At 37.2% G+C, this 25,362-nt stretch overlaps 2 protein-coding genes across 2 annotated transcripts in view; one reads left to right on the top strand and one right to left on the bottom strand.

Moving 5' to 3' along the window:
* The window catches only part of prss56 (serine protease 56), a 20,861-nt gene extending 10,031 nt beyond the window's left edge, over positions 1–10,830 (bottom strand). Inside the window, 1 exon segment of the mRNA XM_043262117.1 lies at positions 10,704–10,830. The gene's annotated coding sequence lies outside the window, so the exon portion shown is untranslated.
* On the top strand, positions 7,700–25,362 carry vwa5b2 (von Willebrand factor A domain containing 5B2). The gene is given in 23 exon segments (XM_043262121.1): positions 7,700–8,168; positions 10,409–10,615; positions 10,712–10,927; positions 11,966–12,099; positions 12,101–12,192; positions 12,993–13,150; positions 14,420–14,551; positions 15,434–15,558; positions 15,679–15,855; positions 16,503–16,613; positions 17,326–17,528; positions 19,090–19,204; positions 19,483–19,668; positions 19,805–20,039; positions 20,438–20,715; positions 21,648–21,879; positions 21,984–22,304; positions 22,428–22,562; positions 22,635–22,746; positions 23,298–23,356; positions 23,620–23,695; positions 23,769–23,886; positions 23,970–25,362. Coding segments are annotated over 22 exon segments (3,924 nt in total). The 5' UTR covers positions 7,700–8,168; positions 10,409–10,476; the 3' UTR covers positions 24,540–25,362.

The raw sequence follows: 25,362 nt of genomic DNA, 5'->3' as shown, positions 1-25,362 counted from the left end.
AAATTAAGAAATAAAAAAAACATTCTTGATTTTTAGTTGTGTTGACTTCTTTCGATATATATATATATATATATATGTGTGTGTGTGTGTGTGTGTGTGTGTGTGTGTGTGTGTGTGTGTGTGTGTGTGTGTGTGTGTGATAACTGGAATCTGAAATTTACTAACTTTATATTTCAAAGCACTTTCCGAATTACTTTTGTTTTCATCAAATTAACAATGATCATGGTACACTTATGTTGGACAATGCAGACCAATTTGCAATGCTTTGGATAGGTGTCTGCTAAATACATAAAATACATACTGTAAATGTAAATGTTTGTCCGATCTTTCAGATAAACACTGCTCGGCTTGCTATTTAATGCAATGGCATTAAAACAAACTTAAGTGCGTCAAGTGTGAGATGAGCCAAGTGAGGCTTAGTGGCCTGATTCATGAAATAATGGCACATGACAATTGAATGACTGTCCTCCAAAAAAGACAGGCCGTGGCAATCAGTACAAAGTGAAACATAAAGGAGCGAATGCACAGCTAGAGATGCTCTTCGATTCATCAGAGCTAATGAACGATCATTTTAAGTTGCTACATGGCATCAGGTTGGTAGCGTCTCTTTGAAGTGGACTCATGACAGGGTTTGTGACAAAGTGTGCAGAGATTAGCGAGTCCAACTAAAGGACAAGACAGGAACACTGTGTAACGTACGTGTGCTGAGTCTGCAGTCAGGATGACAGACCCAAATTGGAGTTATCTGTGAGCCAACTGAGCGACTGATTACAGAAAGGGCACGCGGAGCAGCAGGCCACTTTCAAAGCGCTTCACACAAGGCCTATGGTATGTCAGTGTCTAGCGACTGAGAGAGAAAGACCTACTTTGAAACGCGGCGCCGCGTGAGATAAAGTGCGGATAGTGGTCAAGCTGACATCTGAGAGACTTCATTGTGTGAGGTTGTCCAGGTAAAACAGCGTTTTAAAATACTGAAAAAAGAGACAAAGGTAAACAGATCAAAAGACAGATGAAAATATCAAACGGAAAGAGTAAGAGTCTCCCTGTCTTCCATTCTCCTCCTTTTTTGGCATGCAGAATAAAAACAGGAGCCGACAGTGTGTTCCAGGCGTTCCATGTGGCCCCTGCACAATGGTTTTGTCGTCCTACTGCCAACCGAAGCACTGAGGGATGGCATGGAAAAAAAAACAAAACAAAACCGAACAGGCGGCTGGTTTCCATTCATCTTTTGCCCCATTCCCTCCCTTCGCCCTGCTGCTCTCTTTGATGTTGCCTGATTAATCTGCCCTCCGCTCCCTTCGGGCTTCTCTCGTCCACTTTGTGGCGTTCCGCCTCTCTCCTCCACGAACAAGATGCTGATCACAGCACTGAAGTCAAAAGCTGGATTCAAGGAAAAGTTTTGGATGAAAGGGAGAGAGCAATGAAGGACACTTTCAGAGTCAGTGTTCAGTTGGGAACAAAGGACCAGAAAGAGCAATGATTACAGACAACTTCATATTAAAGCAATGTTCTGGGATGATTATCCGTTAAGCTTTACAAGATCTGTATCATTTCGTTTATAGCCTCAGAAAATTATTTAAAAAGAATGTCTGAAGTAATGCACTTATTGAAAAGTGGAAGTGTATGGAGTATTGGATTTACACAAATGTTCAGCTTTTTTTGCATTGTCTAAGTTGTTTAAACACATTTAGTAGTGAGACAACTGAAATGTAAGAAGCAGGTTGTGAGTGAAATGCTTGATGTTCACAGTCTTTTGTGACTTGGGTCCCATTCTGGTTTATTTACCTGTTTTCAGTGATTATATATGTCAATATATATTGCATTAACTGCACAGACAAGTTTTATCAAAATAGTGCAATGTCAAAGGGTAAAACATTCAAGTTTTGTGTCTATACTTACAGAAAAGAGCGTAGTGAAACATTTAGACTAACACTACCATTGAAAATGAATCTTAAGGCTTTTTTTTTTTTTTTGAAAGATGAATATTAATTAATTGATCAAAAGAGACACTTAAACCATTATGATGTTGCGTAAGGTTTCAGTTTCCGTTCTTTTTAACTTCCTATTTATCAAAAAATCCTGAACCCCCAAAAGTCACAAATTCATTCAAAATATTAAGCAGCACAGTCATATTCATTGATGATAAGAAGTATTTCTCTTATGCACCAAATCAGCATACTAAAACAATTTCTAAGGGATCATGTGAAACTGGACTAGAGTAATGATGCAGAAAATTCAGCTTTGCCATCACAGGAATAAATTACATATTAAAATATATTGAATTGTAAAAATGTCAATTTAAACAACGCAACAATGTTACAGTTTTTACTGTATGATCAAATAAATGCAGCTTCGATTAGCATAAAAGACCTATTTCAACATATTGCATTTGAACATCTCAGGCCAATCACAGAAGACAACATGGTCTTTATATTGTTTAGCTCTGCAGAAGTTAGGGGAGTGAGTTATTGCTACTCGTGCTCTCATTCTCGTTGTAAGGACGAGCTTTGCGTGTGTCATTTGTTGAACCCTGGATGAGTGAAACCACTCACGTCATCACAGCCTTGGGGTCTGACGCACAACTGGAGCCAATGAGAGGGCAACTTGAGTTTGTGTGTGAGAAATCGTCAGCTTCTTCAAAAATACAGGGGGCAACAGAGGGAGGTTACATAAAGACATGGCACACAAAAACAAAAACGACACCCAAACAAGCCTTTCACAAAAAAAACCTGCACAACCATAATGCTGAATAACACACAGGTATTGTGCACCAGTTATGAAACCATTTGTCTCTATTGTCTGGTGCTGAGAACAATTGAAAAGTGGGTCAGTGGGCTGAAAAAAATCAGCTCCCAACATTTCAATTTTTTCCCAGAGAGCGTTTTCTGCGTGACATGCACGACCCCATTAGCTCATGCACCAAACTCTTTCAGAACACAACCTCAATGACGAAGACATCTGTCTGGATTACATGATTTATTAAAAGGGACACACTTTATCTTTACATATATATATATATATATATATATATATATATATATATATATATATATAATGTTAGTCAAGTTGTTTTGCACTACAAAATAGGTCTAATATATCTAAGAGGATGTGTTTGTACTAAGCCCAACATGAAATAAAAAAATAAAAATAAATTTTTGCTCCACTCTTGCAAGATATATACTCAAAATTGTGAGATATAAACTCACAGTTCTAAAAAGTCAGAATTGCCAGAGATAAACTTAAAACTGGAAGAAAAAAATTAGGATTATGAGAAAAAGTAGCAATTAACTTTTGGGAAATCCAGAACTGCATGTAGAAAAAGTCGAGATTGTGAGACATAAATTCAGAATTACAAATTCAGAATTGTGGCAAAATAAATAAATACAATTATATATTTATTTATTTATTTATTTATTTATTTATTTATTCTACTGTGGAAAAGAGCTGCTACAAGTGTTATGGTTGAACTGAAGTAAACAACTTAAGACAGTGTTTCCTAGCAATGGTATCCTTTGAACGTCTCCACTCCCAGAATCTACTGGAGTCTGGTTAGAAGTGGATTTAAGTTCTCAGTTAAGACGCACCTCCACTCCAGACATCATACAGTCACAGTGATACAGCAACATCTGACACTTGAATAGTAACTGGCATTAATAAACGACTCTTAGTCTCCATCCCAGACTTACAGACACGCACACAAAACAGGAAGTGACGTTTTTATAGACCCTTTCAGTGCTCCAAAAAAAAAAAAAAACCCAACATAAATTATATAGTATTAGTGTTTTTGAACCATACTATAGTAAAGGTACTATAGTAAACTGTGAAAATAATACTATAGTAAATTATAGTACATTTACCAAATACATTTAGTTTAAAAAAACACTATAGGATACAGCCCATACTGTAAAGATGTCCGCAAAACTGAAAACACACAAGGCTGCATTTGTAGAAACGCGTTATTCAGTGTTAACTGGCTTCTTTGCTTTACTTTAACTAGATTTCTTTACTTCTCACTGCTATTTTCACACTTGTTTCTGACATGACATTGTCTTTATACACCTACCAATCTGTTATAAAACCAACACGAGTGAGAATCACACATCTAGTGTATATAATGTATTAGCTGATGCACGTTTCTACCTTCATAATCACGACTGGTACCATAATGAGTCTGTATTTGGGACCATCATCCTCGCCTTCGCCAGCTGTGAAGGAGAACGTGAGGAAGGATCATTATATCAACAGCGCCCTCTGCTGGACGAGGACGACTGTATGAGCTTTACAGTTTGAAAGAGGTTTATTAGAATCGTCAGCTCCGCAAAAACGTGTGGAAAGGGAACAATTGTGTAAGGGAACATGCAGTTGTATTTATTAGGTAATTAATTTCGGGTGAAAGCTAATAAACGTGGGATTTCGCTGAACGTCGCCAAAGAGCAACAAATAAACATGAAGAAAACTTTATGGGAGCTGCTTACAAAAGACAAGACTACATATCTGACATAACCTTATAGTTCTTCTGTCTGTCTTTTAGTTTGATATGATTTTAAAAAGTTTGACTCTAGGGGGCCTTATTTTGGCATCAAAGAATATTGTAGCCTACTTGTTGTGTCATACCTAAATTAAACTGGCTATTTGATGCATTCACACTATTAAAATAAATAATATATAATTATACATATATACATATATATATATATATATATATATATATATATATATATATATATATATATATATATATATATATATATATATATATATATATATATATACACACACACACACACTACTGTTCAAAAGTCTTGGGTCACCCAGACAATTTTGTGTTTACCATGAAAAAAAAAAAATCACACTTTTATTTACCTCCATGGAGCTGTAAAATGAAGGTTAGAAATAATGATTTGTATTTGAAATAAGAAAATTTTTTCCTTCCAACTTTGCTTTCGTCAAATAATCCAATTACAGCATTGCAGACCTTTGGCATTCTAGCTGTTAACTTGTTGAGGTAATCTGGAGAAATTTCACCCCACGCTTCTAGAAGCCCCTCCATACGGTCAAGTTGCTCCCACAACGGCTCAATGTGGTTTAGATCAGGTGACTGCACTGGCCACTCCATTACAGATAGAATACCAGCTGCCTGCTTCTTCACTAAATAGTTCTTGCACAATTTGGAGGTGTGCTTTGGGTCATTGTCCTGTGGAGGATGAAAATGGCTCCAATCAAGCGCCGTCCAAAGGGTATGGCATGGCATTGCAAAATGGAGTGATAGCCTTTCGTATTCAAAATCTGTTTTACCCTGAATAAATCTCCCACCTTGCCAGCACCAAAGCAACCTCAGACCATCATGTTACCCCCACCATGCTTGACAGACGGCATCAGGCACTCTTCCGGCATCTTTTCAGTTGTTCTGCGTCTCACACGTGTTCTTCTGTGTGATCCAAACACCACAAATTTAGATTTGTCTGTCCATAACACTTTTTTCCAATTTTCAATGTGTGTTCTTTTGCCCATATTAATCTTTTTCTTTCATTGGCCAGTGTCAGATATGGCTTTTTCTTTGCCACTCTGCCCTGAAGGCCAGCCTCCTGAAGTCGCCTCTTCACTGTAGATGTTGACACTGGCGTTTTGAGGGTACTATTTAATGAAGCTGCCAGTTGAGGACCTGTGAGGCATCTATTACTCAAACTAGAGACTCTAATGTGCTTATTCTCTTGCTCAGTTGTGCAGCAGGGCCCCCCACTTGTCTTTCTACTCTGGTTAGAGTCTGTTTGTTCTGTTATCTGAAGGCAGTAGTACACACCTTTCTAAGAACTAGAATAGACTATCGAGTTTCACATGAAAATAATCTTTTTCTGGCCGTTTTGAGCATTTAATCGACCCCACAAATGTGATGCTCCGGATACTCAACCTGCTCAAAGAAAGGTCAGTTTTATTTCAGCTGTGCTAACATGATTGAACAAGGCTTTTCTAATCATCCATTAGCCTTCTAACGCAATCAGCAAACACATTGTACCATTGATAGTGGCTGGAAATGGGCCTCTATGTAGATATTACACCAAAAACCAGACATTTGCAGCTAGAATAGTCATTTATCACATTACCAATGTATAGAGTGTATTTCTGAATAGGTTAAAGTTATCATCATTGAAAAAAAATTAGTGCTTTTTATTCAAAAATAAGAACATTTCTAAGTGACCACAAATTTTGAACGGTGGTGTATATATATATGCACCCAATTAATGCAACATTACCCCAAAATTACAGCCCTTAGTTTTCTCCTGTAATGCCTGAAGAGTTTGGAGAACACCTGATCAAGGACCATTCCTCACTTATTTTCTACAGGGTTCAGGTCAGATGACTGATCTAGGTCCTGTTTGACCATTTTTTAAGGTTTTCTGACCCCAAGACTCAACTATTTTCTGCTATTCTCCAGCTGTGGTCCTTGGAGAGTATTTGGCCACTCAAACTCTCGTTCTCACCATGCATTAGGACGGTATAGACACACGTCCTCTTCCAGGAAGATATGTAACATCTTAATTATACACTTAATTATTACCCTGATGCTTTAGATTTTGTCTTACAAATGTCTCCACTTTCTATTTTGTGAAGCTATTTTTTTTATCACAACTTTATTGTTTGGTTTTACTCTTTGTGATGCACGATTAAGAAAATTTGGCGTTTGAGTTCCTTATATTTATAATCCTGTGGAACAGGAAGTCATAGTTGGACAATAACATGCTTCTAGTCTCCCTGGTACTTTAAAAAAAATTAAAAATGAATGGGAATATATTTTTTTAGATATATTTTACTCATAAGCATTTCTAGGGGTGCCAGTAATTGCGGCCAACATGTATCGGAGAAAAACAATTATTTTACAATGAAATTCCCCCCAACTTTCAGTTGTTTCACTATAATGATAGGTTAAAATTTTATGAAAAAGGACAAACAATGCAGATTTAAATTCACACCTTTACTATATATATATATATATTATCTAGTGAACATTAACATTGCCCTTCTTACACCTCTTTTGGCAATTGCAATTGCTTTGGTGTTTTTTTCAGCTTTTTAGCATAAATAACACATTTAATTCATCATCCTGTCTGAACTGTCATCTAAACCAGATAAATGAAATGAAGACATTAAATGCTGTTTAATCTAATTCTTCCCCTCTCCTGTTTAAACTCACATAGCAAAACTGATCAGAAAGTGATAGAGCTGTCCATGGTGCTGAACTTGTGAATCACCATTAGGTCTTTTCGAACTAATATGCTAATATGATGTTCTGCTGATGGTACCTGATCTTATTCATCAGTCATCAGACCAATCATTCGGATATTTCCTTTAGAACCCTAACAATTAAATTTTTTTTCTTTTCTTTTTTTCTTGAAAAGTTGTCTCCCTCTGGTGGGCCTTTTAAATCAAAACCATACAAGCAAAGCAATTTCACTTTATATAGCCTGATCAATAAAATGTGTCACATCAAATTTTATTATTCAAATGCAGAGCAGTACAGCATGCAGCAGTAATTGCTGATGCAATGAAGGTTTTTTTGTTTCTTCAAGTTGCATGAAAGACAGAAACAAAGCAGGACACAGGCTATATAAATAGATAAAAATGGAAAAATACAAACCTAAATATTTATGTGAACATTTAACAATTACGTACTGTATATTAATCGGTGTAGCAGCTCGTTTAAAACAACTGCTTTTTAGATTGAAATGTGTTTCTCCCACTCTCCACCTAAACGTCTGTTTTGGGGTTATGGGAATGAAATTTCCCGAAAAGGGCGGTTTGCTTTAACGCAGCAACAAATGCCGGTGCACCGTTTATTTGGACTTTTGTCTGAAACAAGAGCTAGCGTGACTTTGTCTTTGTGAAAACATACATGAGCACATTTGAAATGAGCTGAACACATTTTCAGCAAGCAGAACTGTACATGTCACGCGTTGCAGAAGCACGAAATAAAATGACAGCAGTAAATTACAGAGACTCGTATAACATGCACATGCCCCTGTTTCCTTGCGCGTGCGTGCATGCGCGCCGTGCTGAAGTGTGGCTCGAGCTCCGAGTCCCTCCAGTCCGCCCAGAGAGATGGAGAGAGACCTGTAACACGCCACCGGCACATTAACAGCGAACCGGGCGAGAGCCAACGAGCAGCTCGTCAGGTAAGTCAAAACTTTTATCCTTTTTAAAACATAAAACGTTTCAGTCGTTATGATTTGGATTATTTCTTATTAATCATGCGGACACCGATGTTATAAAATTAACCCGCTCAAGTGCATGTCTACCAATGGTCTAATAGGTGATAGATTTGAGTAAAGTTTGCTGAGGAGAAAAAAATTGATTGAAATTATGTTTTGTTTTTTTATTATTATTATTTTTACCGATATGATCCTCATCATAAGATTCGATATGATTCTTCACACAAAGACGTCGAAAGCAACTTCCTTTAATCTTTTTTATTTTATTTTGTAAATTGAATTGCTTGTCCCTTTTTATTTCTGTAGGCTAAATGTGCTCTAATGCTTGAAATAATCTATTTTAATTTCATTTCTGCAGACTTAAAAAAAAAAAAAAAAAAAAAAGTGCAAAGATATATGTTTATTTAAAATTAGCAAGTCAAAAGAGTATTGAATCTTTTCTTTATTTATTATTTTTTTAATATGACAAATTTGGACAGTAATCATTTAAGCATTTGTTCTGAAGATTAGTTACTTCTGTTGCATCAGCAGATATGTTTATTTATTTATTTATTTTGGTTTGTTTGTTCTTTTCATTGTGGTTCACATATTAAATATGCACCCATTTAGCCTTTTATTCAAATTAGGTGATATATATTCTGTCATCTTATAAATGCAATCCCTCATTACAGAAAGTTTGAACGTGTTCGTATTTTGTAACTGGACAAGCTGCTCTGACTCCATGTTACTAGCATCGCAAGACATTTACATATCAGTTCTGAAAATCACCTTAGCTGTGTTCTACTCAGTAATGCCGCTTGCATATTAAGTCTCTCTAAGGATTTTTTATATCTGTGGCATTGTTCCATATGCTTGATACATTTACAGGACACCGCAAAGCTTGACCATTAAAAAAAAAAAAAAAGACAAAAAATTTAAAAAGCCTTTATAAATATTGTTTTTTGAAAGAATGTTGGCTAGAATAGAACATATTTAGTTGCACAACATAACTCAAAGTCAGCAAAAGTCAAAAACGAACCTTTAATCTTCATAAGAGCCATTACTCACAAACACGCACTAGTGTGGTGTTTGTATTCATGCATGCTTGACATTTAAAAGGCACAGTAAATCTCAGTAAGTGAGTCCAGGTGGCAGGTGTTAGTGCACCTTGCTCAAGGAGCACATGAGAGGCCTTGCGCACGGAACAAACATCTCTGCATCATTTACCAGTTAACCCAATATTCAATATTCCCACATTAGATCTGTAAATTATAATGTTGATGAGACAGATTTCAAAAATAAAAGTCGATCATCTGAATTTGTTCCTATCTCCCCCTAATTCTAGCACCTGTACCTCTGCAGAGACAGCAGGCCGTTGCTGCTGATGTTTGTATTCATGTGCTGCTGCACTATTGACCAATCTGTTAATGTTTGACACGTACATTCCCACTGTGACAGGATGAGTGCCGCCCAGTTGCCAGGCAGCATGCGGGGCTGGACATGTCCAGCGGTGTGAATGAGAGGTTGTGTCAGCTCTTAAAATGTTTCATGGTAGCTGAAGCAAATAATCAGATGGAAATTTGCTGCTACTGACTCAGAAAAGTTTTTCTAATTTGTACCAGTCCATTACATCCATTTGAAACAGACTAACGCTGGTAGTTTCGCAGTAAATTGTTTTATTTTAGCATCAATATTGTTATACTATTCATTTTATTTCATTCTGTGATTTCATTCTATATTATTTCATTTTATGTCATTTTTGTATTGTTTTTAAAATTAGTTTTTAATCAAGTTTTTGTTATTTTACAGATGTTTTAAATTAGGCTAAAGAAAAAAGAGAACTGAGAAATGTTACATAAGCAACTTGTTGAAATAAAGTATGTTTTTTAATATTTAGGGTTTTTTTAATTTTGGTTTAGTTTATTATTATAACTCTGGATGTAAATTTTTATAAAGATTGTTCCAGGAAAATTGTTGAACACTGCATTGTTTTTTACTACAAAGACTACTATAAAGAAAGAAAGAAAGAAAAATATCTGGGTACTGGTAATTTGTGCCAAGTTCTATCCATTATCTTTTACATTTCTTTAATTACAACACATCATTATGCAATGCCCAATTAAAAAATTGGATGAAAATTGAATACAGATTTTTTTTTTTTTTTAGATATATAATGAACTCAACATTTTAATTAAATAAGAGGCTAATTAATTATTCTTCTTCAGGGATCTCGTCAATAACATCCAGTTAACAAGCACAGTTAGCTTACACAGATGACATTCTCTTAAGGAAAATGCCAGGATTGAAAAATCGCACCACATGGGCCCCGCTTTTGCTGAAAACATCCGACATCACTTCCTGTGCAAACGGCTGCTCTCTGGGCATCACGGCTCACCTCACATACGTGAATACTGATCCTGAACCCGTAGAGGGTAAGACGTCAATCACGCGTGCTGCGGAACGATTCATACGAGTAGAAAAACAAGCACTTGTCATTCATATAAACCATGTCCTCCTCACCTGCTCAGGTGTGTTTGTGTATCCTCTGGTGGAGAAGGAGGTTGTGGTGGCGTTTGAGGCAGCGGTGTCTGGCAGGCTGGTCAGCGTGGAGCTCCAGAGCCGTGGGAAGCTAGAAGACTGCTGTCTGGACTGCTGCCCAGGATCGGCGCTGCACACTCAGTGTGGTCACAGCAAGGAGTGGGGATGCTGTGGAGGAACAGGTCTGGAGATGCAGTGCTCCAACGGTGAGAGTTTTAACCTGTTAAGGTCAAGTTTACAACAAAAATGATAATGTTGGCATCCACACCAATGGACAATCATTTACCGTCTACATCCTGCCAACTTATTGGTCTTTTCGCATTGGTCTGAATGAAAATGCTAATTATTCTTTGCAACTAGGTGCCGCGTTTGGAGCGTTAAAAGCCCACAAACACATGAAATCAACCAATCACCTAAGGGGGCGTTTGGGAGTCGTTGAACAAATAAAGTGAAAATAAATGCATATTATAAGACAATGAAAGTGTTTTTTGACCTTGCATGCACATCAACCTGTTATTTGGGACGTCTAAAACCAAAATATAAACCTTTCAGAACCCATAATAGGGGCACTTTCACAGTTTTTTTTTAGACCCAAATCTTCCTGAAGAACCGTTTGATGCCGAATTGTATTTATTTATTGTATTTTTTGTGTTAGCATTAAGGGTTCTTTATTCCCGCCTTTTTGATTTTCAAATCTGTAACTGTCAAAGAGCCCAAACATGTAACTTTTATTGACTTTCTACCAGTCACGTCCTTTTTAGTTGATTCAAAAGACCATTGTGACCAACTCAGTTCAGTTCTCTAACAAACATAATTGCTTTTACCTAACGAATGGAGGGGACACACTAACTTTTTTGTGTAAACTTAATTGTGCATTTATACCGTTTGTCCAGATTAAACAAGAATGCTAAGTTTTCCAAAATGCCTCATTACAAAGTTACTGAAGGGTTAACCTTACATAAGAAAAGCATGCCATCACCACTGAGCTTGAAACACCGATCCCAGATCAAAATGAATGCGGCATTTCTTTGCATCGTCAGAGGCTTTCGTCGCCGTTCTCAAGCACATGCTACAGAGACGTATTTGACGATCTCGTAAATCTTGTGTTCTCATTACAGTGCTTTGTACTTGTCCAGCTTGAAGTACGCAGGCTGCATTCATTAATTCAGAGAGCTGCGTTGGCTCTGTGCCTGTTTTAGATGGCCTTTAAATTAATACAACATTTCGGTTTTCACTTTTCTCAGGTTTTCTGTTGCTGGATGAGGACCTAGAGAGGAGCACTTTCATTGTGAGCACAGGTCTGATTGGACCGCTGGAAATTGTGTCGGTTGTCATCAGCACCACCCTTGAACTTCCAACACTTGAAAACGGCGCGATCACGTCTGGTTTATCCCACAGTGCTCACACCTATAGTAAGATCACGAATCCAACCAGGAAAGAGTGAAAATTGGGGGAAATCAGACGAGAACAGGTAAAGTTAATATCTTTAAGTTCTCCTTTAGTGTAATAACTACAGTATATCATCTTTGCATTAGATATATATATATATATATATATATATATATATATATATATATATATATATATATATATATATATATATATATATATATATATAGTATATATATTTGTAAATACAAGCAAAACAATAAAAAGAAGCCAGGTTAAAAATGATAAATCAATAAATATACTGTTGAGAATTAAGGCAAAATCCTTATATTCATAGTAATTGTATATGTTTTATGGCCAGTGTGTGTTTTTATAAGAAAACCCTTATGCTCACCAAGGTTGCATTTATTTTATTGTAAATTAAAAAAAAAAAATCGCAAATCTTCATGTTATAAACCTTAATATTGTAAAATATTATTACGCCTAAAATAATTGTTTTCTATTTTAAAATGAAATACCTTCCAGTGATGTTTCAGAAATCATATTGTTATCGATGTAAACATAGTTGTGCTATTTATTTATTTACTGTATAAACCATTCAGTATTTTCAGGATTCTTTGAATTAAAAATTATTTATCAATTCACTCTAGCTGAATAAAGCACTCATTTATTTGATCGTATTATCCTCAAACCTTTAAATGTGTGTAAATACATAAAATAACAGCAAAGAATCACAAAGAAATAAATATATTGTAAAGGACTATTTGATAAAACACCCTTACTCTCTCCTTAATTAGATTTATAACATCTGAATAACAAATAGTAAAAAATGTGTGTTTGACCTCCCTATTTCACGAATCTCTTTTCACGTCTGTCCTTCAGCCCCACTACGTGCTTTGGCAGCGTGTCTGGGAAGCAGGAGAGGATGCTGGGAGTCGGGCAGCAGTGCACACACGCTCTGCTCACCAGCCCTGCCACAAACCTCTCGCCTTATCAGCTCAGCTTCCGGCTGCTGGTTCGAGGAGCCTGTCTGCTGGCCGGTAAAATCATATCTCTCTGTCCAACCTATCGAAAAAGTCACTTTTATACTACAACAGGGCATAAATGTAAAAGCAGAACAGGAAGTTAAAAACTATGACATTCAGAGACATTCAAGGTGAGCTTGTCTCTTACCTCTCTCGCTCTCTTTCTGACAGAAGAGCTCCTTTTTCCTGTTTGCCTTTAAAGAGTGACTGTACGTTCATGCAGGTCCAGCTTGTGTTCTGAAATAATCCAGTTAGCGTAAAAACTTGGCATGGACATCAGTGATTATGATAGATATCAGTGCTCCTGCCAGAAGGAGCCGTAGCATGTCTGCAAGGGTGTGTGGAGAGAGAGTGTTTGGCTCAGCCTCAGAACCGTTAGAACAGAAGAGAGAGTCCTAAATCGCTGTTCTGCTCCAGAGGAAAATGGCCGCTCTGTTTCAGCTGTTTCAACTTTAATATACACTCAATAGGGCAGTAAAAAGAAGTTACTTGACACTTTTTAGATATTTACATTTATGTGGTTTGTGCATGTTATGGTATTAAGATATATTTTAGACATTTACCATGGTAATAACATGCTTTTGTACATTTACCATGGTAATGTCATGAGTACTATGTTTGGACTACCATGTATCCGTAAACAATGCACTTCATATGAATGTGGTACTCTTTTAACACCAATTTAATATTCTTTTAAGTACACTCAAAAGTTTGGGGTATGCATGCTTTTTTACTTTTGCGATTTATAGTCTCTTACGCTCAGCAAGGCTGCATTTATTTGATCCAAAATACAGTAAAGCAGTACTGTTGCGAAAACAAGTTGGGCTGCACGATATTTCTGAAAACTATTAAGGATTCTGATTAATAACAAATTCAAGAACAGCATATACCAGGAATGGAAATTTCTGTAACATTATAAAAGTCTTTACTATCACAATTTAAGTATTTTTTGAACAAAACAAAAATGTACCGATCCCAAACTTTAGATATCATATTTTAAAATTCAATTTTACATGGTTTTAAGATGAAACACTAACCTTTCCGTAATTTCTTTGCATGCATATCTAAATTTATATCAAAGGTCTGTCTGAAATGTAATTCATTTAAATGTCAGGATCAGTGTTCACTTGTGAATCTGTTTTATCATATCTTTAGTTCCTCGAGGCTCAGATGTCAAAGATTCAAACCAGCATAATGTTCTTTCATAGCAACTAATCAAATCAGCGCTGAAATGTCAGGTAAACAGACTCTATAATCCTTCTTATGCCATCTCTGTGTTTTCAGGTCTGGAAAGCCCTACCCATGCCCTGCGTGCAGACGCTGACCCCAGTGCGCAGTCGGCATCTGCAACCTACATCACGCTGGCAGAGGAGCATTCATGTGACCGACACCTGGAAATAATACTACACCTCAGTGGTGAGAGCTGAACACACGTTAAATGTCAAGCTGTTCGGCATTTTCCAGTTATTCGTGTCATATAGCTCATATCTGCTTCAAGGCAGAAAAGTAAAACCCTCATCTCTATATTCGGTTTACATTTAATTATTATTATTGTTATAAAGCAGCAACAAATATTAGTTTGTCCAGCTCAAATCATGTTGCAAAAAGTTTTTGTTATAGCTAACATTAAAGCACGCTTTACAGCAACAAAAAGCATTGAGCACCACAGTTTATAATTTCGAAGTTTATAATTTTGAAGTTGTTCAAAAAAAATCTTATTATTGTAATAAGATTTTTATCTTATTATACTGTACTTTTTATCTTATTATTATACTTTTTATCTTATTATTATACTGTATTATTGTGAAATTATTATAATTTAAAATAATTCAGTTTTAGTACATTTTAAAATGTATTCAATTTGTATTTATGCTATTAGGGTGTGTTGAACCCATTATTCTTTATGCAGATAAGAAAAGCCCTACATAGGAGTATAATGCATTAAGTTTCATAAAGAGCTACAGATTAGGTTGTAGAATTTGGCACCACAATCAAAAAACACCAGCAGTTTTTATCATGAACTAAAAAACTTTAAAATATTATAAAAAATAAAAAAGTAAAATTAAAACTAATTTTCATTGAAGTACTAAAATAACTAAAACTATATAAATAACAATTATATAAATATTATTAAAAACTAATAAAAATGATGAAAACACATAGACAATGTCTACAAAATTGAACAAAGGAAAACTCAAATCGAAAAATTAAAATTTAATTCAAAATATTAACAAAAACTATAATAATGTGTCAGTAATATTATAATCACCCGCAAGTCGCTGTCACTGTTGTCTGCAGAGCCTCACAGCCCATTGGTCATCCTAGAGAGGGGCCGACTCACATTTAGTGAGTACGAGCAGCACATCCGTGCTCGACGTGATTTCATTTGTTTCGCCCGGAAAGAGGCAGAATCTGAAAAGAGGGTAAGATTATTGCTACTACGACACCTGCATTGCTGACTTCGTTGATCTTTATTGTCGTTTAAGAACATCACCGAGAGTATTATGTAGCTGTTATATCATGCATGCATGTGTCTCTCTCAGCTGGAGTTTGTGCGAAGACGTTATCACAAGGATCTGCTCTTGAACCCCGTCCTGATGCTCAACTTCTGCCCAGATTTGCTGTCAGAACCAACAGAGCTGCAGCAGGCCAGCAGAGAGCTCATCTTCCTCATTGACAACAGCAACGCAATGACACAGCACAACATCAACAAGATCAAGGTTCTTGTGATCTTCTGTATGAGCAGCTGCTCGTCTTAAACTAATTGATGTCATTTGTGCTTTTTGTTGTAAGTACATGATTTTCCCCCAGATATTGTTTGTAAAATATTCTTTGTGAAAATGAAACTAATTTGTTTGTGCTTCCAAAAGAGAACACAATTGGAAAAGTTGTATTTACTGTTACTGTTACAGAAAAGATCAACACAAATATTAGAGTGTGTTCAGCTTATTTACAGAGGACTGATTCCTAAAACCTGCGGAGCAGCCTATGCTAGTTTGAAATGGCTTTTAGCATTTTTGTGTCGGAGGGTAACATTTCCGTCACACGCTTGAGGTTTTGGGCCAATCACAACACACTGGATAGCTGGCCAATCAGATCACACCTCGCTTTTTTTAGAATGATAAAGGCGGGGCTTAAAGGAGAAACAATAATGTACAGTATGTGGAAAATATTGTGTTTTTTTAAATTTAAACTGAGTAAGCACATTGTATTACAGCAAATGCACAAAATACTTTTCTTTTTTAGCATATGATCCCTTTAAGCAAATTTCCACCTACAAAGCTAGAAAAAAAGTATATCTTTTTATAAAAGTCCACTGTGAATATGCTAGTTGAAAATAGCCAGAAATCGTCTTGTGCTTTGACAGGAGGGCATGTTGGTGGCTATCAAGAGTCTGCCGACCCCCTCTATGCTGAACATCGCTGGCATCTGCACTTCAGTCAAGCCTCTTTTCATTTCCAGCAAGCTTTGCACAGATGTGAGTGTTTCTCTGGTCATATCACATTGTATTTATTTTAGAAGCAATTGAAACTCAGAAAAAATGGAGATCACACAGGGTTCTGGATTGATGTTTACCTGTGAGTGACCTGCTGATAGCAATCTCTGTCCAGGTCGCTACTACCGGTTGCCATGACGCTGCAATATCAGGTTGAAGCAGGTCCAGGGTCTGGAAGGACAATTTGTTTTAAAACGACGAGAGCCATATGGTGCTGTCATGCATTTTACAGCATGCAATGATGAAAAACAAACTTGTTTTGCTTCATTGTGCACCTTTGTTTGTTTGTTTGTTTTTTTTTTAATTGTACCCTCATTGATAATGGTTCGAACCTTGGTGAAATTAGCTATTGAACACACAAAATGTTGCTCTTCACATCTCCATCGCACAAAGCATCTAGCCCCTGGGTGCTCTTCAATCACTTAAAAATTTTACGTTTTGTTTGTTTGTTTATTTTTTTTAATTGTACCCTCATTGATAATGGTTCGAACCTTGGTGACACACAAAAATGTTGGATGAGATTGAAAAAGACCAAATGGTCGGGCAATATGCAAATATCTCATGTTGAAGTCACCATTTTGTTGTTCAAAAAAGGACTTGTTTTCAGTGATTCAGATTTTGATTCAAAAATTTTTATTATTAATATGATATCAGTACTAAAGTGACTGTCAGTCTCTCCCTCTTATTTTTTAAGGGCACAGTGACTCAGGCATTGGAGTACATCCAGAAGATTCGCACAGACCAAGGTGGTGCTAACCTGTGGGGGGCACTGTCCTGGGTTTATCGGCAGCCCGTCCACCGCAGCTGCCCGCGACAGCTCTTCATCATCATGGATGGAAGCTGCAGCAATGTCGGCCGCGTGCTAGAACTGGTCAGGAGGAACGCCTGTAATGTCAGGTAAAAACTGTAATGGTACATTAAATTAGGATAGAAGACAACCATGCCAGGTAACTATTATAAAATATGTTATCCTGAAGAGATGGCCTTTTATGAAATATTATAAAAATTAAGCTAACTATTTTTGCCAATGGTGGTTTACTATTACAATAAAAAAAGTGTAAGAAATGATGTGCGATTATTCCTCAAAAAAATAGTTTCATTTTAGTAGGCTAGTAGTAGTGGGATATGGACATTCTAATGAAAAATACTAATAGGCATAATGACTGTAAATTAAACCTTGATGGGTTATTTTTATTTATTTATTTTTAGATCAGCAAACACTTTTTTTTATTATTGGCTTTAAAACAAAAATCAAATATAATTCCGACCAGCACCCATACACCAGCTCAACACATTTCACTTCAATCAAACTGCACTATAAATCTACTGAAACCTAAACAGATTTTGAATCAGCAAACACCTTTTTTTCTTTAACAAGTGCACAGATAACCAACCCATCTGCCACAATTTGAGATTTTGCTATTTTATTACCCCAAATACCAAAACCTCAAATAATAACATATAGTAACACAGTGAAATAAAATGCCTATATATATATATATATATATATATATATATATATATATATATATATATATATATATATATATATATATATATATAAACTTATGCATAAAAATATTAAATAAAAACTGTCTATAGAGCCAGCGAGTGCATATCAGGATCCAGCTTTTAAAGCAAGCTAAACAGCTTTCACTTTCCCAGGAAACATCCATAAAAATATGCTCAACACTTTTCACACTAGCAGATACTTTGTCACCAGCTAAACACTTAAACGCTGATCAATTTTATCTAAGGCATTACCATGGAAACACTCCATGCCTTGATAACGTATCTAAATGAAACTCATTTATCCAGTCAGGTGGGAAACAGCTGTAATCCAGATTTCAAACATAATTGTCTTTGCTGCTTGTCATTTCATAAAATTATTTTATCGTACCGTGCTTTACATTATACAGCACAAAATGTCCCCTCCCATAATACACTGACTCATATTTAGAGGGAAATGTTCTTCGGTGAACACACACACACACACAGCTTTCACTGTATTGGAACACAGACTCGTTATTGATACTCAGTCAAGACATTTAAAAGCCTTCGACCCAGACAGAGCAGACCTGAATTCCAAACAGCTTGTGTGTGTATGTGTGTGTGTGTGTGTGTGTGTTGCCTGGCTTCTGCTTCTCTTCAGACATTTAATTAGTGAAATGGTTCAGATTATTGTCAGGGGAATACAAAACATATTCTCTTCCCCTCCCTCATTGGAACATCGGCAATCCATCGCATACATGTCTTGAGTCATAAGCAATGTTTCTTGAAAAGCTCTTGCAGATGTGAAACCGTGCATATGCCTCCATAATCCCCTCTAAGAAATGACACAATGCATTGTAGTCCAGTGCAAATATAAAGTGTCTTTATACAATATGCGCTATATATAAAGCCGGTGTATTTGCATTGTACAAGTACGTGTATCGATGTATTCTTGGCGCTGTTGCAGGTGTTTCGGTCTGGGTCTTGGTTCTCAGGCCTGTCGGAGGCTACTACAGGGTGTTGCCAAGGTTACAGGAGGCAGCACAGAGTTTCTCAGTGAGGAAGAAAGGCTTCAGCCAAAGGTGTGAGAGTTCACAGCGCCCTCTACAGGCGCAGAGATACAACCATTATTAGTAATCAAGTATTAATAGAAATATAAATATTAAATAAATTCAAGTGTTAAATAAATAGAATATTATGTATAATAATAATAATAAAGATAAAAATTATTTAATGCATTTATTGTACATCACAATTTCATTCATTACATTCGCGATGTCTGTAGAAATTTGCTGTGATTTCAGAAAAGTATTCATTTGTGTTGTAGTGTAGTTATCAATTATTACATTTTTCTCTACAGTTGATTAAATGTCTAAAGAAAGCTCTGGAACCTGTGCTGACAGACGTAAGGATTGACTGGTATGTGCCAGACAACGTGGAGGCCCTTCTCTCACCCAATGAAATTCCTCCGCTCTACCCTGGCAACTGCCTGATTGGCTATTGCACTCTGTTTGATGTGTCTGGATTCAGGGCCCAGAAAAGTGAGGTGAGACACTGTACAGTACCACTCTCAGTTCACTATATGCCAAATTAAGATGTGTTCAAATAAATGAGATGCACGCAGCTGCATGTTGCAGAGATGCATAGTCTTAGCTTGTGTCTGTATACTTGCTCATAAGCAGGTCAAGCCTCGTCCATACAGAAGCCGTCCGCAAGGTTCAGCTGGGTCAGTTTTCGAGCTCTCTCCCTCAGCATCTGAGCTACTTCAGCCTCTGGTTCCTCCGGAGGAACGAGAGAGAGATGCCGTAAAAGAGTGCGTGGTGGAGGGAGACTTTGAGGAAGCGCTGAGGGAAATTTCACGAGAAATCTCTTCCGAATTCTCTTGCGCACACGCCACAGATAATGCAATCAGCCCTAGTAAGACCATAGCATCTGTTTATGATTTAACTGCATTGGATTGTGGATTGTACCACATAATGCACTAAGGTTGTAGAACTAGTAGTAGGACTATTCTATACATACAAAATGTATGCATTTTGTACATAATGTATGTTTAAAGTGATAGCCCACCCCTAAAAAAACATGTATGCGTTTCTCATTGTCTGTGGAATATGAAAGTTCATTTACATGTTCACAGCACATCATCATATTAACATAATAAAATCCAATACTTGTATCTTAATTATTTGGGGGTACTGATTCCTGTATTGCTCTCATTGTCTCATAAATATTATATGAATTTATTAGCAGTTTTAACTTTTGACAGTCATTTGTAAAGTAGTACCCATTTTAAACGTACCTCATGTGATCTGCAGTTGGCGACGCTGAATACTGCCCCAGTGATGTGCGCTGGCGTATTCAACAGGATTCGTATGTCCAGGATCAGTACGTGTTGACACACTGTTCTCTGAGCAGTGAGAAGGTCTTCTCGTCCGTTTCTCCCCAAGCGGAGAGCTCTGTGCTGGGCATGGGTTCTCTACCACATGGCTTGGAGAGAATGGAGCCCACACAGGGTAGAGGACTCTCACGCTGGGAATCTCCGTGGACTCACAACACCACCACTTCAGGGGACACCGATTCTGCGTCAGGGAAGGTGACAGCAGCAGATTACCTTTGTATTTAAGAATTCACTATACATGCTGTAATGGTGGTTTTACATATACAAGTTTACATGTGTATTACCAGTAGTCTATAACAGCCTGCAAAGGAAATGTACATACTTTACAAATAAAACTGACTGGTTCTCTTGGAACTTTAAAAACAAAACAAAAACAAAATCTAAATATCTTTGAGATGATGAGGAACATAAATTAATTAGTAAAATTATTTATGTATTTAGCAGATGCTTTTATCCAACATTAATAAGAAAAGTTTCACATTTTTAACTTATATTTTGTAAAAGTTCCAAATTTTGTAATAACTACCAATGTATTTAATCATAAAAAGTGATATATTATACTGTCCCGGAAGGCTAAAAGTCATAAACTCCTTATAACAGGAAGGTTGCAGTTCTGGAAAATGATGGCACTGGAGACTAAATAGTTCCTGATGGTTTCATACCTAATTATTGACATTAATTCTTAATTCTTTTGCAGTTAACGTGTCTTTTCTTCTCCAGCTTTTTTTTTCTCCTGACCCAATGAGCATTTCAGTGCCCAATAGTCATTCCTTAACTTTGCTAATTCTATTATCGCATTAGTATTGCATCCTTCTCATGGAAATTTAATCATTTTTATCTTTTAGTTAAATTTTTTTTCACTCATTTTATCTGGAAAAAGAAAACATGCATAATAATTTGGTACACCTGAATATAAGGAGTTTGTGACTTTCAGCCTTCCCGGACAGGTATGTATCACTTATATATATGATTAAATACAAAATCAATAGTAGTCATTCAGATTGATGTGGTTTGGGATTGGTAAAATGTTTTTGAGGACAAAATATGACCAGAATTTCAACTTGCCTAATAATTTGGAACACAATAAGTAAATATTTAATTTTAAGTGTTAGTCTCTGTTTCTGTAGGCTGGCAAGCTCTTAGATGAGTCTCGTCGCAGGCAGAAGGCACTAGCTCGCTCTGCTCTGGCTGGCCGAAGTTTCTCATCTCCGCAGGGTGACCTGGACATGCACCGGCTCAGGAGGGCGCTCGAGAAGGTCTCATTTGAGCAGGCCGTAGGGGGCCGACTGGAGGAGAGCGACACAGACACTCACAACACTTCACGAGGAGGTCTATCTCGCCCCAGTCTAACAGACTCCAGTGAGGGAAAACAGTCTTACAGTTTATGCATTAACATACATACACATAGCTGCATATTAAACATGGCCATAATATTAATTCACGCTTTTGTTTTTACCTACCAGATGGCCTCCTGTTCCCCGCTTCCCCACTAGACTGGGACAACTTCACTGATCCTGAATGCCTATTTTCAGCCGCTCCTCCAGGCGAGTTCCAGGCTTCTGGGGCCGAGTGTCGGTCAGTTATTCATGGCATGCTGGGAGGAAGGGCCGTGTCCTGGGAGGTCCGTGTGGATCTGTCTCTTCTGTGGGACACGGAGAGTTCAGCAACCCTGTCAAGCAACACTGGGTCCTGGAACGAGATCATCCACCAACTGACCGCCAGATCTGTCATCAGAGACTTTGAAAACACGGCTGAGAAAGAAACGGATATAGAAGTTGAAAAAGGTCTCATAGAATTACCAGTTAACAAAAACTGAATTTGAAGTAATACACCAGCTCCTCCTTTCACATGTTTTTTTTCCCCTGTTGTGTTGTGTGGGTGTTTATTCTGGTATGGATGTTGAGTAGGTCCTTCCAAACGGTACAGAATAAAAGCGATTCAGACTAGCAAAAGCTGTGGAATTGTCTGCATGTACACTAGCTTCACCACCACAGAGACCAACGCGAGAAACCAACCCGAGAGCACACACTTACGAAACACAGGTACACACATATATTGCAGCGCAGCCCACACAAACTACATGAGGGAATTAAATCTTCCTGTGTGTGTGTTAGGTGTGTTGTTTGGGACCAGACACTCTGGCAGCAGAAAACAGAAGTTGTGCTCAGTGGGATTTGGGCGCCGTCCCTCCAGCAGAGCCAGTGAAGAAACAGAAGATACACACACACCACGACAGGTTAGATATGCACCCATAATAATAAGTAAAATACAGTACCGTTCAGAATGATGGACTCCGTAAGAAGTAACATTTTTTTTGCAAGAAAAGAATACCTGCATTCTGCAAGGACAAATTAAATTGACAGTGAAGACATTAGTAATGTTACAAAAGATTTATATTACAAATAAATGCTGCTCCTTTGAAGATTCTAGTCTTAAGAAATCAGTTTTAACTAAAAAAAATTAAGCCAAACAACATTTTAAGAACACATGTTTTCAACATTGATAATAGGAAATTATTTGATTACTTTTTTACTTGATTTACTTTTTTACAATTACTAGGGCACTAAATCAGCAAACCGGAATGATTTCTGAAGCATAATGTATCTTTGTATCTCACAATTCTAAAACTGAGTGATACAAACTCTCGATTATTAGACAGGACTGTGTTATAGAAATTTAAAATTCTATTTAATAAATTCAGAATTGTGAGATTTTATAACACGCAATTGCGAAGGCAAACCGTGAAAGTTGTGCACTTGAATTTCTGTTGTTTTCTTTGCCCCAGACAGAGACGATACACCTGCATCCCCTTGTAGCATGACATCCTGGGACAGCAGTGAGTAGAGAAAAAGGAAAAAATGCATTAAGGTGCAGTTACAGTTGTGACATATCACAAAAAGGTGTGTCTATTGTCAATAGTGTTGAGATGCATAAAGCTCTTTTGAACCAAATTTGCATTACTAGCTTCACAAGTGAAATGTATGGGCAACTTTGTCACCTTTATATCACTACAAAAGTGTAACTGCACCTTTATGACTGTCTATACCTTAAAAATGACCCAGCAGTGAATTGTGGGACTAATAATAGTGTGTTTTTCAGGCACAGGAGGAAGCATCAGTCCATCTGCGGTGTCTTCACGCTCTCAGCGCTCTGTAGAGAGTTTCTTCGGGTCCAAGTCAGCGCTGACCTGCATAAGTATAACACTTAGTAATTAATTTAAATTCAAACTGAATTTCTGTTCTCTCCAGGTTCAATTTGGGCAGACTAAAGGGCAATAATGGAAAACAAGCTCCTCTCAAATCTCACTGTCTTTCTGCAGAGACTGACAGGCACATAGAGACAGATACGCCTGACTACTTGCCCCTGGTTGGTGTAATTGCATACTGATTTACAAAACTAACCACCACATAAAGTCAAAGTCACCTACATCTCTTTTCGTGTCTCCACAGGTTCTCCTACAGTTGGCATCAGGTGCATTTCTGCTGTCTGAATCCTACTCTGGGTGCATCCAGATCCCTCTGGACCGCCTGAAAAGAGCGTCCCCATACCTGAGCCACCGCAGCAGTCTGAGCCCCCCTTTCCGTTGTACCTCACCACCCACGTCTGCGAGACACATGCGAGACTCGTGGTCCTATCCTTTGGAGGAAGGCTCTCCAAAATTGGTAGGCGGAGTCACACAGGCTGACAGTGGGCGGGGGTCTGAGACTGACACTTGTGAAGGTCCTCCATCGGATCTTGCAGAAACCCACGGAGAGGAACTGGCGCAGATGGACATAGAGAGCTCAAGCTGGGCCACGGCCGTGGCTCTTGCCTGGCTGGAGCACCGCTGCGCTGGGTTTTTCGTGGAGTGGGAACTAGTGGCTGCTAAGGCAGATTTCTGGCTGAAGTGTCAGTCGCTGCCAGAGGGTGTTGACCTGGCAGGGTTGAGGGCAGCAGCCAGGCAGCTTTTCCTGCTGTTGCGTCACTGGGATGAAAACATCAAACTGAATGTGCTCTGCTACAACCCCAATAACATGTGAGAGGAACCAAAAAAAACATATGAGCCAACAGGATTTGAAGTTTGAAGTTTTTTAAATTTTTAAGTTTTCATTTAAGATGTACTTCAAAATGGAGATAAAGGATTGCGAGATGTGTTCCAGTTTTCCTCATGCCCAGACCACAATACTGTACAAGCTTGCCTTAATCTTTGGGCCTCAGTCTAATTATGCAGTAGAATGTAGTTCACTGCAAATATGACAGCACTTTATCCTAGCAATAGCATAACGACTAGTATGGGATGCTTTGTGAAGCCAATCACCAAACATATACAGTAGAGCAGGCCAAAATGACACATTCTTGCCTTAACTTACACTACTGTTCAAAAGTTTTGGATCAGTAAGAGGTTGAAATTAATCAAAGGTGACTAAAGATTTACAATGTTACACTTAACTGATTTTAAGTAAATGTTCTTTTGAACTTTCTACACATCCAAACAATAATAGGTAGTACAACTGGATTCAACATTAATATGCAGACAAAATGTTTTATAAATAGCCAATGAGCCTAATACAATGATTTCTGAATGATCATTTGACACTGAATGCTGGAGTAATGATGCTGAAAATTCAGCTTTATAAAATCACATTAATAAATTACAATTTAAAATATATTAAAATAGAGAACATTTAAAATTGTAATAATATTGTATTTTTGATTAAAATAAATACTGCCTTTAAGAGCATAAATGACTTCCATTTTAAACATCTTACTGACCCTAAACTTTCGGACAGAATTGTATAACAGTTGCTTGATTTTGATTAATCTATTTCTTACTATAGTCACATTTGAAACTTTTTTTTTTTT

The sequence above is a fragment of the Puntigrus tetrazona genome, chromosome 2 (assembly GCF_018831695.1).
Source record: "Puntigrus tetrazona isolate hp1 chromosome 2, ASM1883169v1, whole genome shotgun sequence".
In the NCBI taxonomy this organism is placed as follows: domain Eukaryota; kingdom Metazoa; phylum Chordata; class Actinopteri; order Cypriniformes; family Cyprinidae; genus Puntigrus; species Puntigrus tetrazona.
This window is presented reverse-complemented; position numbering and strand designations above follow the sequence as displayed.